This window comes from Antechinus flavipes, chromosome 3 (genome assembly GCF_016432865.1).
Source record: "Antechinus flavipes isolate AdamAnt ecotype Samford, QLD, Australia chromosome 3, AdamAnt_v2, whole genome shotgun sequence".
Lineage (NCBI taxonomy): Eukaryota > Metazoa > Chordata > Mammalia > Dasyuromorphia > Dasyuridae > Antechinus > Antechinus flavipes.
Window position 1 is genome coordinate 235,391,146 of NC_067400.1, and position 15,476 is coordinate 235,406,621.

A 15,476-nucleotide genomic window follows, 5' to 3' on the forward strand; every position below is an offset into this window, starting at 1 on the left:
TTTAGTACTGTCAGTTCTTTATTAATATTTTTCATTCTAAAGACTAGCACATTTACAGCATACATGGCTTGAATGATCTAAGAATATATAAAACAGTAACCATAGATTTATTATATTAATACTGCCCAAAAGAAATAAATAAAAATATTTCAATGCACAAAGCTTGGCAAATACAATTGTGTAGGGACAAACTGTTATATTATACAATATTTATAAATGAAACAAAAGGCAACTGTGCTGTGGGTGCTTTCACAGAACACACACATAACATACCTGGCAACAATTTTATCCCTCCAAAAGTTTCATGACATTTAAAAAAAGTATACTTGAAAAGAACATTAGACAGGACTCCCATTTTACAAGATGCTATAAAACAGCCTTCCTTGTGCAACTCAAAAGTACTTCATGGGAAGTTTCCTCTAGAAAGTTAAAAAAATTTTTTTTAATGACAAATTCTTGATTTTTATTATTCAGTATGATCACTAACTAAACTTGTAAACGTGCATGTGATGCTGTGATATGTGAAAAAAACAAACAAATGGTGAGCAAGAATGTTCTTCATACAGAGCAATGAAACCTGATTATTTCCAATGACCAAGCTTTGGAGGCCGAGATCCCACCATTTCAACTGGTGAATTCCGAGTACGCCTGAAGAATTCAAGAGAACTATTCCAAAAAGGGAGTTAGGTACAAAATCTGTCATGGCTGTAATTTATTTGAGTGATAAAACAATATGAGAGACTCAAATGTTAAACATCTTCAGACACGAAAAAAGTTTTGAAATAATACATACAATATTTCTTCATTGTAAATATATGATTAAAATATGTAATAAAAACTAGACAAGAGAATATAATAATAAGAACAGAGGAAAGGCTGAAACTACACAATATGGATGATACACTCAAAAAAATATCATGGAGTGCTATAGAGTCAAAAGGTAAAGTAGCTTTTGCTGTAATTTCATTTGTTTTTAAATATAATTAAACATGAAAATGGGAAGAGAGTAGCTGGCAATGATGATTTCACTACAATTGTATGCCTTGCTGTGGGCATAGCATCACAGAACACACACAAATTGGAGAACTTTCTCTTCCTTGCCTTCACCACTGCTGAAAACAACACTCCTAAGAAGAAGTATTTCTAAAGTACAGATCATATTAAAGGCTCCCATCTTCCATACTGGCAACTATCTTGATACTAACTATTCATTGCCAGCAGGAGCCAAACAATTCTGCCAGCTTTCAATTCTGTATATGCATGTATGTATATGTGTCACACGCATACATACAAACATATATTTGAATAATTCTACTTCCTTTATTCATATAAATAAACATACAGTACATAGAAAACAGTCATATATTTTAAATTCCTCCATTTTTGGAGGGAAAAAAAAAGACAGAAGTAAACCTAATTCCTAAAATTTTAGACATGGGTAATTATCCATCAATGACCTTTTCATGGTTTTTATTCTTTAGCTATATTAAAAAGCTACATTTACACAGATCAAGTTTGGGTAATGTAAGAATGGACCAAAAGTTTCGATATAATCTTAAGAACAATTTACCCAAAGAACATCTCTAAGACAACCATGATTAACAGAACTGATGAAACACACGCACACAAGCATTCCCAAAAAAACCCCAAAACTCCATGAAATGCATATCATATTCATTATTCCTTACAGAAAATAAATGATCAGGTCTTTAGCTTTTGATTTTCAACTTGCCTTGAAATATGGAGGAGAAAAAGTAAAGTCTTACGCTTTTAAGAAGTTCTGAAATGTTTTGCCATGATTATAGAATATATGTTGCAATTCCCAAGGCTCTGAGGGAACAAAAATCCGTTTGAAGATTGGAAGGAGACAGACCCAACTGATTCAACAGTTGCTGGCTACCTCATAACAGGCATAAAGGAAAAAATAAATTAGAAATTCCCATGAATTAGATAACTAGGCATTTCAAAGACACTGAAATATGGTCTTATTTATGCCTCAAAAAATAAAAAAGGAATAAATTAAATAAAGAGGTAAAAGAATAGCCTTTGAAGGTTAGCTTTAGAAATATTTATACTTCCTTCATTCAAATATTGATAACATTTGCTTCATGAAATTCTAAGAACATACTTCAGCATATTGATCTGGCAGTAAAAATGCCTCCTTTTTGGCTGGGGATGGATGGGATTTCAGTTGAGTCCAAGAGAAGTTTTGTGTAACTTTAAAAGGTAGAATCCTAATTTGTTAACAAGATGCTTAAAAGTAAGGAGTATAAGGATGAGAGGAAAAAAAGAAAAACTAATATATTTTGATGTTGGTTTTTAATCTGCAAGATTAATTACAAAAATGATTTGCCAAGACACACAGCTATTGAAATAGACTAGGGAATTTCAGTTACATGATATGGGAAGCAGTTGTCATCTTCCAATAAGGTACAATCACATAAAAAATACCTGGAAAAATCTCCAATGGCTTTGAAACTTCACAAAGCTCTCATAATGGGAAAATTTATTTTCCTGGAGTTATAAGCTGACTTTGCCTGATTCTGTCAATGTGTATGGGGTTGCCTCAGTTCCAATTACTTTATTATTAACTGTGTTTCTAATTTTTTACAGTACAATATTATGAAAAACTCAACTTTAAATCAACTGAATAGAAAAGGTTGCTATGTGAAATAGCTAAGTGGCCATTTATAAAAAGTCCTTTAGCATCCTGGATGTACCTAGTTGTTGAATACAAGGAACAATTTCATGGTTTTTGTGTAACTCACACAGGACTGAAGGCTATTTAAAGGGGCAGTCACCACTACATAAACTATTGCGCCAAAACATTCTTTCCTACTGATTCCAATGCAATAAGATAACATGCTCAATAGAATCTAGGGTGAAATGTTAAAAAAAATTCTGGTCTTCATAAAGAATTCAATGTATTCTGTAATAGCTAATTAGAGGACACATTATAATTATGTTTCAACTTTTCCATAAGTTCCTTCTGGAGGCCTGTAATGCCTTGGGAAAGCCTTCAGCTGCAGGGAATTAAATGCATACTTGCGACATCCAACATTCTTCATTGTATTTTCTCGTCGACAACCCTCACTAGGGAAAAAAAAAACAAGCACAAAAAAATGACAGCAGTAAAAAAGGAAAAAAAAAAAGACTTAAACTAAGATGAAATGAATTGGTTATTTTCATAGCATTAAAAGGATTCGTTTAAATGGGTGCTTGATTCATCTGCAACTCTAAATATTAAATATTTGAACAATGGAATTACAAAACACACAAAAATGGACACATGCTTGGCTGGGCTGATTTTGCATCTCCAAAAAGCAGCAGTGTATCTAAGAGGAAGAAAGCTCAGGTTCTTTTTTTAAAAGGATGGTTTCATGTATTTCAGGATTCACTGGCTAAAATACTTTGATGCTCTGCTGTAATATAGTCTCCTAAGAAATAGCTTGGAGATTATTCTGCTAAGCTAAATTTTAAAATGGCTCATTTTAGAATAAAAGTTTCAAAAGAATGGTATTGTTCCCTCTACTTTAGGAATAACTATCATAGTTGATTATGTATAATAGGAAATAACACTTTTCTCTCAGTGAATCTGACATGCAGCAAAATAATACAATTGGAGGGAAAAAAGCAATCAACTCTTATCAATGTCAGCTATTTTGGCTATGGAAACATGTTTGGAGTGCAAAGTGATCCAAGTGTTTCCTGCACTATACAGTCGTGTCTACATGGCCATCAGAGGTGGAGATTCTCCAAAAAATAAGACTATGGCAGGCTCCTTCACCAAGGACTTCCAATGGAGGCAAAGCATAGAGCCTGAGCCATATCATCTCCTTCCCAGAGATTTTATCCTTGGACTTCTCCAGAACTGGTTCTTGGATAGATGCCACAGTAATACATAATGGCTTAATAGATGCTGAGGATGAGTCCTATCTCTTACCAGGGGTCCTCAAACTATGGCCCGCGGGCTAGATGTGGCAGCTGAGGATGTTTATCCCCCTCACCCAGGACTATGAAGTTTCTTTATTGAAAGGCGCACAAAACAAAGTTTTTGTTTTTACTATAGTCTGGCCCTCCAACAGTCTAAGGATCAGTGAACTGGCCCCCTATTTAAAAAGTTTGAGGACCCTTGTCTTAGGTCAGCAATTCTTCACTATCAAAAGAGGGAGAATGTGAAGAATTCTTGGGGATTTTCCCTATGTAGACACATATAGAAAGAAGAGGTAAAAGCTCTTTAAAATACAAATGCAATTTCCCACCATACTGTCCTCTTGCACAGCATAGCTTTGTTTTCAGATTATTCTAAATAAGATATTAAATCAGCTAGTTATCAAATTTATTACAAAATTGCCTTTGATGATATGTAAAATTTGTAGTTACCAAGAAAATAGGAGTCTTCAAAGATTTTAAACAAAGTAAATCTCTTTCTATAATGTTATTATGCCTTTTCCTCCTTTCTTTTCTTGTCTTTTTTTTTTAAAGAATGATTATGTTAATAGCTCAACGGTATAAACTAGAAAAACTCAGAATATATATATAAATATTACTCCTATTATGTTGAGTATTAAATAACCAAATGCAAAACATTTCTGGCAGAACATAATTCAAAAGCCAGGAAATCTTTTTAATATTTTCTACTTATTTATCACTAACCTTTTTAAATAACTAAGATATGCTTATTTCCTATCAATGCCTTGCACTTATCAAGTAATTGTTGAATTGAATGGGGCCAAAGGCCCTCATTATAAAATAACTTTTCATAGCAGAATGTTTAAACAATATGGTCACAGATTCTCCAGAAACAGTTGCTCATTTTTTGCTCTATCTTATTCATAACTAGACAAAAAATATACTTTTATTTAACATAATGCTACAGATTATATATTATGATTAGACTTTTTTAATTTTGGGGAATTTTCTTTTAATAGACAAGATGTCTATTGATGAACATATGCAGAAGTACAATCCAAACCAACTGCCACAAATAAATTTCAAATCAACTAAGCAGGGAAGAATAATTAGTAAGATCATAGATTTAGAAGAAGGGATCTTTGAAATAATCTAGTCTAAGTCCCACATTTTACAAATAGGAAACTGAAGTTTAGAGCAAGTGGCTTAACTCAAGGTCATAAGTAAGTGGTAAATCTTATATTAAATATTATATCCTCTATCTCTAAGCATTGTTCTGTTACAACTACTGCCTCTCCTAACTTAGGAATTCTCTTTTGTTTAGTTAATTGATATTTTCTTATGTAAATTAAAATCTAAAGTTTAATTTTATTACAATTCAATACATTAACATTGTGGCAGTAGATTGTAGTAATATTAATTTTTTCTCTAATTACTAAAAGAACAGAAAAGATTAAGGGAGATAATTTTAAGTCCTGTTGTATTTTGTCCCAACCACTTCACAGGATAATAGAGTTGGAAGGGACTCAGAAATCATCTAAATCAACAAACTTTACCAAAAAAAAAAAAAAAAAAAAAAAAAAAAAAAAAAAAAAAGAAAAGAAAAGAAAATTAAGGTGATTTATCCAGAATCATATAAAAGCAGATAGTAAATCTAATACTTATAACTCCAGATCAAGTGAATTTGCCACTACACTACAAATCTTTCATTACATTTGGCATAGTATGATTAGTTTTGATTAACATGTTTTAAAAGGAACACTGATAGATCTATTTGTAGTTGTGGTTATGGTGTTCAATTGTATTTTTAGCTAATTATTCATGACCCCATTTGGGGTTTTCTTTGTAAAGATCCTGGAGGGGTTTTGCCATTTCCTTCTCCAGCTCATTTTACAGATAAGGAAACTGAGGCAGAAAAGGTTAAATGATTTGCCCAGGGTCAGACAGCTGGTAAATAACTTGAGACTGAATTTGAACTCAGTTAAAATGAGTCTTTCTGACTCCGGGGCTGTGCACAATGCCTGTTGTCCTGAAGGATGTCTAAGAAGAGGGCAAATCAAAGGAACTGGGGGCCTAGACTTGGAGAGGAGAGGAAGGCAGGCCCAATTATTGTCTTCAGATACTTAAATACTGCCATGTGGAAAGAGTCAACTTGCGCTTACTCATGGAGAACAGTAAGAGGACCAATGGGTAGAAATTACAGAGTAGCAAATTTTGAGTCCTCACTAGGAAGAATTTCCTAACAACAAGAGCTTTCCAAAAAGAAGGGGCTATGATAATGAATAGTGAATTTCCTGAAAATTTTCAAATGAAGGTTATATGACCACTTACTGGAGCTGTTACAGATAGGATTCATTTTTCAGTTTGGGGTTGGACGATTCTGGGGTCCCTTCTTAATCTATAAAATGGGGACAAGAACAATTTCTACCTCAATTGACTATTATGGGGAATCAAGTGAGATAATATATGTATTCCTTAAAGTACTATATAAATGTGAGCTATTATTATTGTTGTTTTTAAATTCTATGATTCTATGATGTATGTCTGAACTTCATATATCTTATCATATAGTCAACTTATCCCTTAATGCTGGAATCAAATGAATTACAGTAATCTTTGGAACCAAAGATAATTTATGAGTCTACTAATTATTGTGCCCTTTTGTCACAGTAGTTGATATTTTGACCTTTAGAAAAAATGCATGGGGGGGGGCGCTAATGTAGGGTGTTAAAATTTGTAGGAGGCAATATAATCCCCTGCTCCCTCCCCTCACCAAAAGGCCTATAACGTATGGAGTCCCAAGTCAAAGGATCTTCTTTAAATCAATAAAACAGACGAGTTTTTTTGTTTTTTGTTTTTTTTTTTTGTCTCTTTTTGAGTCTTATTCATTTCAAATGGAGAAATCAGGACATAAAGATATCAACTCACTTAAGTTAGTAAACTTCAAATTGTAACTACTAAAGATTAAAAGTGAAAATACAAATTAAAGGAGCTTGTTGGTTTAATTTATGCAGATGTAGCTATTATTTTAGGGAGCTCAGAATTCATCTAGAGAGCTCGGAACAATGCATCATGTACCAATGGAAGAACTGAGGTTTTATTGGGGGGAAAGCGGAGATTGTTTAGAGAAAAGAGACAGTGTTACACCTATTAAGAGTAAATATTTCTATTTGGATTAGGGCAAAGGACACAAAATTCCCTTAATAAGAAGAATGACTAAAAAAACATTTTATATTATTACTGAAGAAAAAATATTTCTCTTCTGAACCTTGTTAGGTCTCCTGAGACATAGAGAAGTAAATTGCCTTTAATCTCATTCCTGACATTATATATATATATTATAATATATATATATTATATGTACATATAATATACATTTTTAAAGACAATGTAAAAAAACTGATGTAAAAATATTAGCTTCCTACTTTCTTCCATAATCACTCTCTCCAGTTTCTAAGTGTCTTCTTTTCCACTAATACAATAAGGACATATAATAAGACATTTATATAGTGACTCAAAGTTTGCAAAGTACCTAACATACATTATCTCATTTAGATTTACATTAGGAAGAACTTTCTAACATCAAGGGATATCAAAGCTACTTTATTGAATAATTCAAAGAAAGGGAATACAACTTCTTGCTTCATTGCTGTACACCTGTATAGAAAGTAGCATAATGTATAATTCTCATGAGATCCTTCCCAGACCTACAATCAGATTGTTAAATTTTAAAGGGGATCCTCAGAAATGTGCTTTGTATCCTGAGTTTCAAATGGAAAAACTTCATGCTCTTGTGACCCAGGTCCCATAAAAACTCATCCATTACACACACACATAGACATGGGTGACCAGTTCCATGAGAGTATACCCAGAAAATTAGGGAGACAAAGAAGTGTACAGGATCTAGGAAGATCACATGACAAACTACCTCCACTTCCATTTTCCCTAGCTTTACTTGCTATACCAGTGGGCTAGAGGATAGATTAATGGGGAATGGAATAGGGTTTGAGGATAGAGGGAATTGTGCAATTGAACTATCATCAGTATTCATGAATCAAACATTAAGGCCTACTGATGATGCAGGTCCAAAGCAGTATGTAACACTATCAATAGGGTCATCTTTGACAACAGAACATTTTTAAAAATCCTATACATTCATACATATGGTAATCTTTATTGCACATAGCAAGTGCTTAATATATATCAATTGAGGGAGTAAAAGTGCAGTTAGCCAGAAAATAGCAATCAATTATAGCATATGGGACTTAGTTTAGCCACGAGAAAGCATTTTTGTCTGTAGTAAAGGTAACTATGAGCATGTGACATCAACTCTTCTGGAGTCTGTTTCTAACAAAATCTATCCAGAATGGTTGATCTAACAGCTTAGATTCTGCCTAAAATCTGGAGAACAGGTTCAGTTACATTTCTTCAAATTTAAAATTCAAAGAAAGATGCTTGATTTGTTCATTCCTTACATTCTACTCTATTTATTTACTTAAAAAAAGAACAACCCAATGATCATCTTCTTGTTAAAAAAAAAAAATTCAAATATACAGCATCCTCCAATATAACCGATCTCATGAGTTGACCATATTTAGATCTCAAATCTCACTTATTCTTGAAGATTACAAAGCACTGCATGTGTGATAGCATTTTAGAGCAGTCATATAATTTCTAATTAGAAGATTATCGACATAATAGCTTCAGTAGTATTGGAAGGATAGGAAACAGAAAGGATCAGAAGGGATTAAAAAGGAAAGAGGAAATCCTAGGATATACAGCAGGGGTATTTCTTCCAGAATTTCTATCCTTGGGTTTGCTGACTTGCCCCTCAGTACTGTCTGTTCATAGGAGCCATAAAAAATTTGAGACTTTGACACAATATCCAATCAGAAAAGCCCTTGAGAAAATTTTGAGAGTCTTAAATTTAAAAAAAAATTTTTTCTCAATTCTTTCCAAATTTTCAAAACCATGAAGAGCCAATTTGATGAAATGTCATTTCTTAGCTGTTTAACAAGTTGATTGATTACCCAAGGAAGCCATATGCAGAGTCTGAGAGTAACACCCTTGCATAGTCTTAATAAGGAAATTCAGGAAATAAGGTAATCTTGGGAGGGGAAACCACTGAGATGTGGGTTTTAAAAAGCCATCATAACAAAACACAGAACATTTTCTCAGTTGAGTATTTAAGTTTTCCCTTCTTGCTCTTAGTGGTTTTTTCTGTATCTTTCATTACAAAGTTGTAATAAATCTTCTGCAACAAGTGACTAGTAAAGTAATAAGCAATTTAACTTTAACGATATTTTATATGTTAAAATTAAGAATAATTTAAAAAACAGAATCAAACCAGAGTATACTTCTGTGGCTAGCATTTATCACAGATTCAGAGCCAATCCATCAACTGGGACAAACTTTCTTGGATTTCTGAATCTAATATTTGGTTTCTAAGAGAAAACAAGACATCTGAGTTTAATCAAAGATATAATAGTTAATAAAAAGATGCTATTTTATGGATAAAGAATTATCCTGAAAACTTTTTCCTTACTGATGCTCAAATTTCTATAATCCCTTTGATGAATTTTAAAGAACAGTTTAAAAGAATAAATAGTAAAGTCATATGTAGTAACACTAGATTTTTACATGTTTGGTGTGGGACAGTATACTATCATAATCATAGCTCCATGATAAGCTAAGTCAGAAAAATTTAGACAAGAACAAAGAAAAAAGTTATGGCTCTGCAAACTGTTTGCTACTATAACTTGGGGACTATGCTTTGAAATAAAAGCAGAGAATATACGTCCTATTAGATAGGCCATGTCTAAACAAACATGTTACAAACCCCATCTATTTTTCTTTTTCTTTTCAATCCTCTTCAAAAGGAAAGGAAAGGCCAGCATACACTTAAAGAGTATACAAAAGATACAAATTCTTTTCAAACAAGAGTTCCTTTCTCTGGAATACATGAAACAGGGAACACAAAGCGTATAGATGACAAATACGTTTAAATCTGAAGATAAGAGAAATATTTGGTAAGCGTAACTGATCTTCAGGCCGGCTACATTACGAGGCAACAGGGCACTGTAAGAATGTTACAAGCACTGAAAGCAGAATAATCAATTTTAAGTTTTCAATACAGATCCTCTGGATAAAATAATCTGATGGGTATTTACAGTTCAGTACAATAGAAATGTCAAACTGTAAGGCATGATATATTTCTTGGCAGACAACGCTTTGACACATTCCTTCTGTCCAGCTAAGTAATAAGGTGGAGATACATATTCTAAAACTTTTTTTTTCCTTTATAGCTTAGTTACTATTTTTTAACTGGTCTTCATTTGCAACGGAATTTGGCCACCAGGTATGCAATGCTCAAAAAAAGCCACACAATCAGTAAATTGGGGCTCAGAGCTAATAAAGGAATGGAGTAGAGGAGGCTGGGATCTAGTCTGAAATCTCGGATGGGCACCAAGCCACTCAGGTTCTTCTGGGTGACTACCTCCCGTGTTCCAATGCTGTGAAAAGGAAAAAGTTTGGGAGAAGGAAAAAAAGAAAAATGGGAAAGAAAACAAAAAGGAAGAAGAAGACAGAGGAAGAGGAGGGGAAAAAACCATGCAATGAATGTATAAAATATAGAAGAACCAAAAAATGAGATGGAAAAATGTTAAAGAAACCATAAAAGAAAGGGAGGATGGCATATGGGAAGGAAGTATAAAAAAAAGGCCAAAACAAAACCAGCACAATTACAAGAAAAATAGGAAAGAGAAAGAGAATAAAGAGAAAAATAAGAAAAAGTACTGTAGTCTACTGAAAATAAACACATGTAGGTTGAATAAGAATGGTTTTCCATGTTCACTGTCTCTTAATTGGCCAAGCAAAATTCCATGCTGTCCTGCCATGCTTATACATGCTGCAAAAAATGGAGCTCTGAACAGCAACCTGAACATGAATAACCATTGTAGCATTTGACCCTCTCACATATGCTTCAGCATGGGGAAGTGCATTTGATTAACTAAAGCTGCTTCAGCTAACTCTGGAAAGGATGATGTTTTTAATTCTAAGGTTTAATTTATCTCACAGGCTATAAACATCAAACCAAATGCATAAATTTTTACCATTCAGGGTAAGGATAATGGGTGTGTGTAGTGATAGTTAAGTATATGGGCCATGAATCTACTTTCCATTTGCTAAGTTTCTCTACACATCCTCCAGAAAGAAATACATACAGATTGTACTAGATCACCTCTGGCATCTCTTCCAATATTCAGATTCTATGAAAATTATCCAAACATTGGAAGTATGAGTTGAATGAAGGGTTCTTAATCAGGGGTCTGTGAATTTGTTATTTTTAAAATATTTTGGTAAATTTTTGACATAACTGGTTTCCTTTGTAATCCTATGTATTTTATTTTATATCTTAACAAATCTCATTTCACAAAGGGGTCAACAGGACAAACACAAAAGGTTAACAGTTTCTGGGTTATACTGAATTATATCTGAGATTCCATCAGACTCAGAAATTCTGTGAACTTCTTTTAAGTTGAATCATCATATCTTTTGAACACCAAATAGATAAAATTTGAAGTTAGGCACATCTGAAGCCTTATTTACAAATCCTTTCTGTAGTTTCTAGCACAATTATCTCAAAGAGAAAAATAATTCTTAAAGCCCAATGCACATTGGGGAACTTGAAGATCCAAGTCTGAGTATTGCTGATCCAAAATGCTCCTAACTTTAGGGCAAAGCCATTCTTAGGCACTTCAACCCATATCTGAGGCATTTTGAGCAAAATGGGTCTTCTTGAACCCTTGCCTGAAAGGCTTATTTTATGGCATCTGAGTTAGTAACCTGCTGATCTGGACACAATATAGGTCAACATATGAGCTTTCAGGATGTTCTATCACCTACTGTGGGGCCATAATAGAGAAGGAGAAGGATGTACTCTTCCCCCCCCCACCTTGTTGTTAAGTGTTGCTCGAGATGGAAAAAAAAAAGACAAATAGAGAGATTATCTAAGGGAGGTTTTGTATCCCATAGGTAGTTGATCAGAACAGATGTCAATGAAGTTCCATCAGTATATAACCTTTATATTCCTGGTTCCATAGAGCCCTGCTCCAATATATCTCTGAAATTTACTGGTAAGTGATGGCCATGGCCCCAGAGTATCCCACAGACAGTTATAGTGTAGTTCCATCCTCCATGATGATAGTCCATAGTCCTGGTTCCCAGAGGACACATGACTATAGTAGACCAATTGTTCTGGTTAACTTTTTCCTGGATAATTCATTAATACCTAGTATTTGGGAAGAGAAAGGCAGCTTTCTCTCCATTATCCTGGTATAGCCTAAAGCAATCTAGCTCTGGAAAAGAATGACAATTCTGCTAGATGCTCTACTCTGAAACCTTCATCCTTCCAATGACTTCTCCCATATTACTCTTGGAGATGTTTGTGAAAACTATATTAGTTCCAGCTTCTACCCAGTTCTGCTTCTTAATTTTTAAAGGTCTCTGCAGCAATGGTGTCTATTGTCTGAATACAGACTTATTTTTCATTTTCTTTCTTTTTTTCTTTTATTCAAGACTTTTTGTACAAAATGACTAACTGTAAATGTTTTTCATAATTGCTCATCTATATCTGATTATTTACTGTTTGAGGGATGTAAAAGGTAGAAGGCAGAGGGACAGAATTTGGAGCTCAAAATAAAGATGTTAAAAATTTTTTAAAAGACCAACTTTGAAGGGGAGGAGGGGACACTAATCCAACCATAAGGATCCTTGCAAATGGCATATTGGCTTAGTTTTACAAAGTAATGTTATCTATATTTTACTCTATTTTTATTTATTTTGTTTAATGTTTTCCAAGTACATTTTAATATGTTTCCAAGAACATTTGGGCTGTGGACTGCATAATTTAACACCTTTACTCTAGTATATAATATAGAAAGATCTCAGATTCAGATTTGAAAGGGATTTTGGAGATCTAAGAACCTATTTGAACAAATATTTATATCCTCTAAAATATTCTTGATGATTGACCATCTGTCAACACTTAAAACCATCAATGATAGGAAATCTATAGGAATTTATAGGAAACTTCTTAAAATAGCCCATTTCTATTCTGAATCACTTTGAATTTTTAGGTGTCTATGTAAAAAACCTTAATTCATTAAGGAAGACTTAATTGTTAGGGGTCTATGCAAAAAACCTTAATTCATTAAGGAAGATTTTTTTTTTTTTTTGCTTCTCTCAACCTGAAACACCTGCAAGACGCAAAAGATAAATCCAAACTATGTATATGTGTGTATATACACATATGTAATATTAAATAATATGTAATAACATGTATATATACACACATACAACACATAACCTCTAAATTAGATCAAACTGGTGACATCAATGAAAATGAGTCTTCCAGGGGCTATAGGTTGTGGAAGAAAAAATTTTATTTCTTCTCTAGCCTCTACTGAAGCTAGGAAACTATGGACAGACCCATGGCATCTCTCCATCTCAGCTCATGCCTGACTTAGCAGATAGATTTGGATGATTTTTAAGGAGGTCACTCAATCCACTAAATAGCTGTGCAAAGTGGAACATTCATAGAATTTCAGAGCAGGAAGAAACTTCAGAAGTTGTCTAATTAAAATCCTAAAACAGGAATCTTTTTTATAGAGACTTTTTCATAACAAGAATTCTAACCACATGAGTTTGAATCCTGGAGTTGAAATCACATATAATTTTAAGTCACTTAATCTCATAGTGCTGAAGTGTTAACTATTAGCAAAAGATGCCATAACCATAACAGAATGGACATGAAGATGTGAATAGAGGTTTCCTTTTTAAAAAGAAAATCCTTTAATTTAACATATCACTGAGGACAAAGTGAAACTATTTTTTAAAGTAAATTTTGGAAACCTTTAATTCTTAAGAAATTTATAGTGAGACAAAAGATACAATGTATGTGTGTCTATATAGGTGTGTGTGTGCATGTGCGTGTATGTATGTAGGTGTGGGCAGGTGAAAAAAAAGTACACTCTGATTTGTCTGAGGGGCTCAGAGTAGTATATTGGAACTAAAGTACACTCTGATTTGCCTGAGGGGCTCAGAGTAGTATATTGGAACTATCTTTATATTTTCTCTCAAAAGAAGCATTTTTCATAAAACCACTGCTTGTTGACTGCTTATCTAAATTGATATTTTAACAGAATTCCTTCAGGATCCCGACAGATTTGACTTACTGATTGTTCTATCAATAATGTAATTCATTCAAAGCCTGGTCTATTGCCCAAAGTCAAAGATTAACCAGATAGAGATTTAAAATAGAATCATATAAATTTTATCTAAACTTTTTTTGGGTAGTTCCCTCACAATCTAAAATAAATAAAAAATTACTAGTATAGATAAATAGAGTGCAATGATCTAATTTTTCTTTAAAATATGCAGAATGTGTACTCTCATTCAAATAGTCCCTTCATACCAGACTTCATTCCTACCCTTAGGAATCTGTTTATTGAATTTATTGGATTCTAAGTAGCTGAAGGCAACTAAATATCTTTGCTACCATACCATCTATCCTCCATGGCACTCCAGCTGATCCAATATCAGCTCTTTATATAAACAGATTAATAATAGCAGTACTTGCACTCCAAGTACTTGGTCATCATCCTAGTTAATTAAATGGGGACAAAACTCTTAAGTGCTCCAGGAACTGATTTTAAAAAAAAACAGACTTTTATATAATTTATATTTGGGCTAGAGACTTAACCCATAGTCTTGATTCTTCAGTGTATAAAGACTGTAGGTCAGCTCTTACCAAAAATGCCCAGTGCTGGGAAAAGGTATGAGAGGCTTTGTGTGGATTAAAATGCCTTTTATTGTGAATCTGTTTCTACCTTGATCTTATGGCTGAATCTGGAACATTTAGAAAATGGGCCGACCTCCAGATAGGGCAATGAACACATATTAAGAAGACAGAGGTAACTCTTTAAGGGCTCATTCTCAAGATAAGATGCTCTGTGAGTTTTGGTCTAAATAAGGGGTCAGAAGGAACTAATTTTGCTTGCTTAAAGGTATCTGCCACTGAAATAATGTAATGCTTATGTGCATAGGCCACTTTTTGTTAGCCATATCACTGCAATTTCAAGTAGCTTGAATTAGGTAGAGTAGAATTATGGGGGGAAAAACAAACTTGTGCTTGTTATATGTCATTTATACTTTCTCTAAACCTTTCCTTCCAGGTCCCTTATCTCTGAATAAGGATTCAATCCCTAAAGGAAATACTCAGAGGAAAGAAAGAAAAAAGAGTAAAAGGGGAGGGGGAGGGAGGGACAAGAAAGAACTGGGGGAGAGAGGAGAGAGAGACCCAGAGACACAGAGAGAGAAGGAGGGGCAGGTACAGGGGAAAAAAAAGGGTAAAAGAACAAAAGAAGACTAACATAAATTCCATTCCAATTCATCTTAAGAGTAAAATAATGAAGAAAAGGGACTAGTATTAAGCGGCGGCAGCTCATACATTGTTTTTTATGCATCTGAATATTGTGAAAGGGTCAAATAGCAGAAACATACAG

At 33.6% G+C, this 15,476-nt stretch overlaps 1 protein-coding gene across 11 annotated transcripts in view; it reads right to left on the reverse strand.

The window, feature by feature from the left end:
- INPP4A (inositol polyphosphate-4-phosphatase type I A) overlaps positions 1 to 15,476 on the reverse strand; it is a 189,388-nt gene continuing 173,912 nt past the window's right edge. For 7 of the 11 annotated variants that reach the window (XM_051984677.1, XM_051984676.1, XM_051984673.1 and 4 more), the window contains one exon: positions 7,495 to 10,424. In XM_051984677.1, coding sequence (XP_051840637.1) covers positions 10,244 to 10,424 — 181 coding nt within the window. In that variant the 3' untranslated portion in view covers positions 7,495 to 10,243. Of the gene's footprint in view, positions 3,094 to 7,494; positions 10,425 to 15,476 lie in introns of those variants that run through there. The other 4 variants (XM_051984683.1, XM_051984679.1, XM_051984678.1 and 1 more) reach the window with 1 other exon arrangement.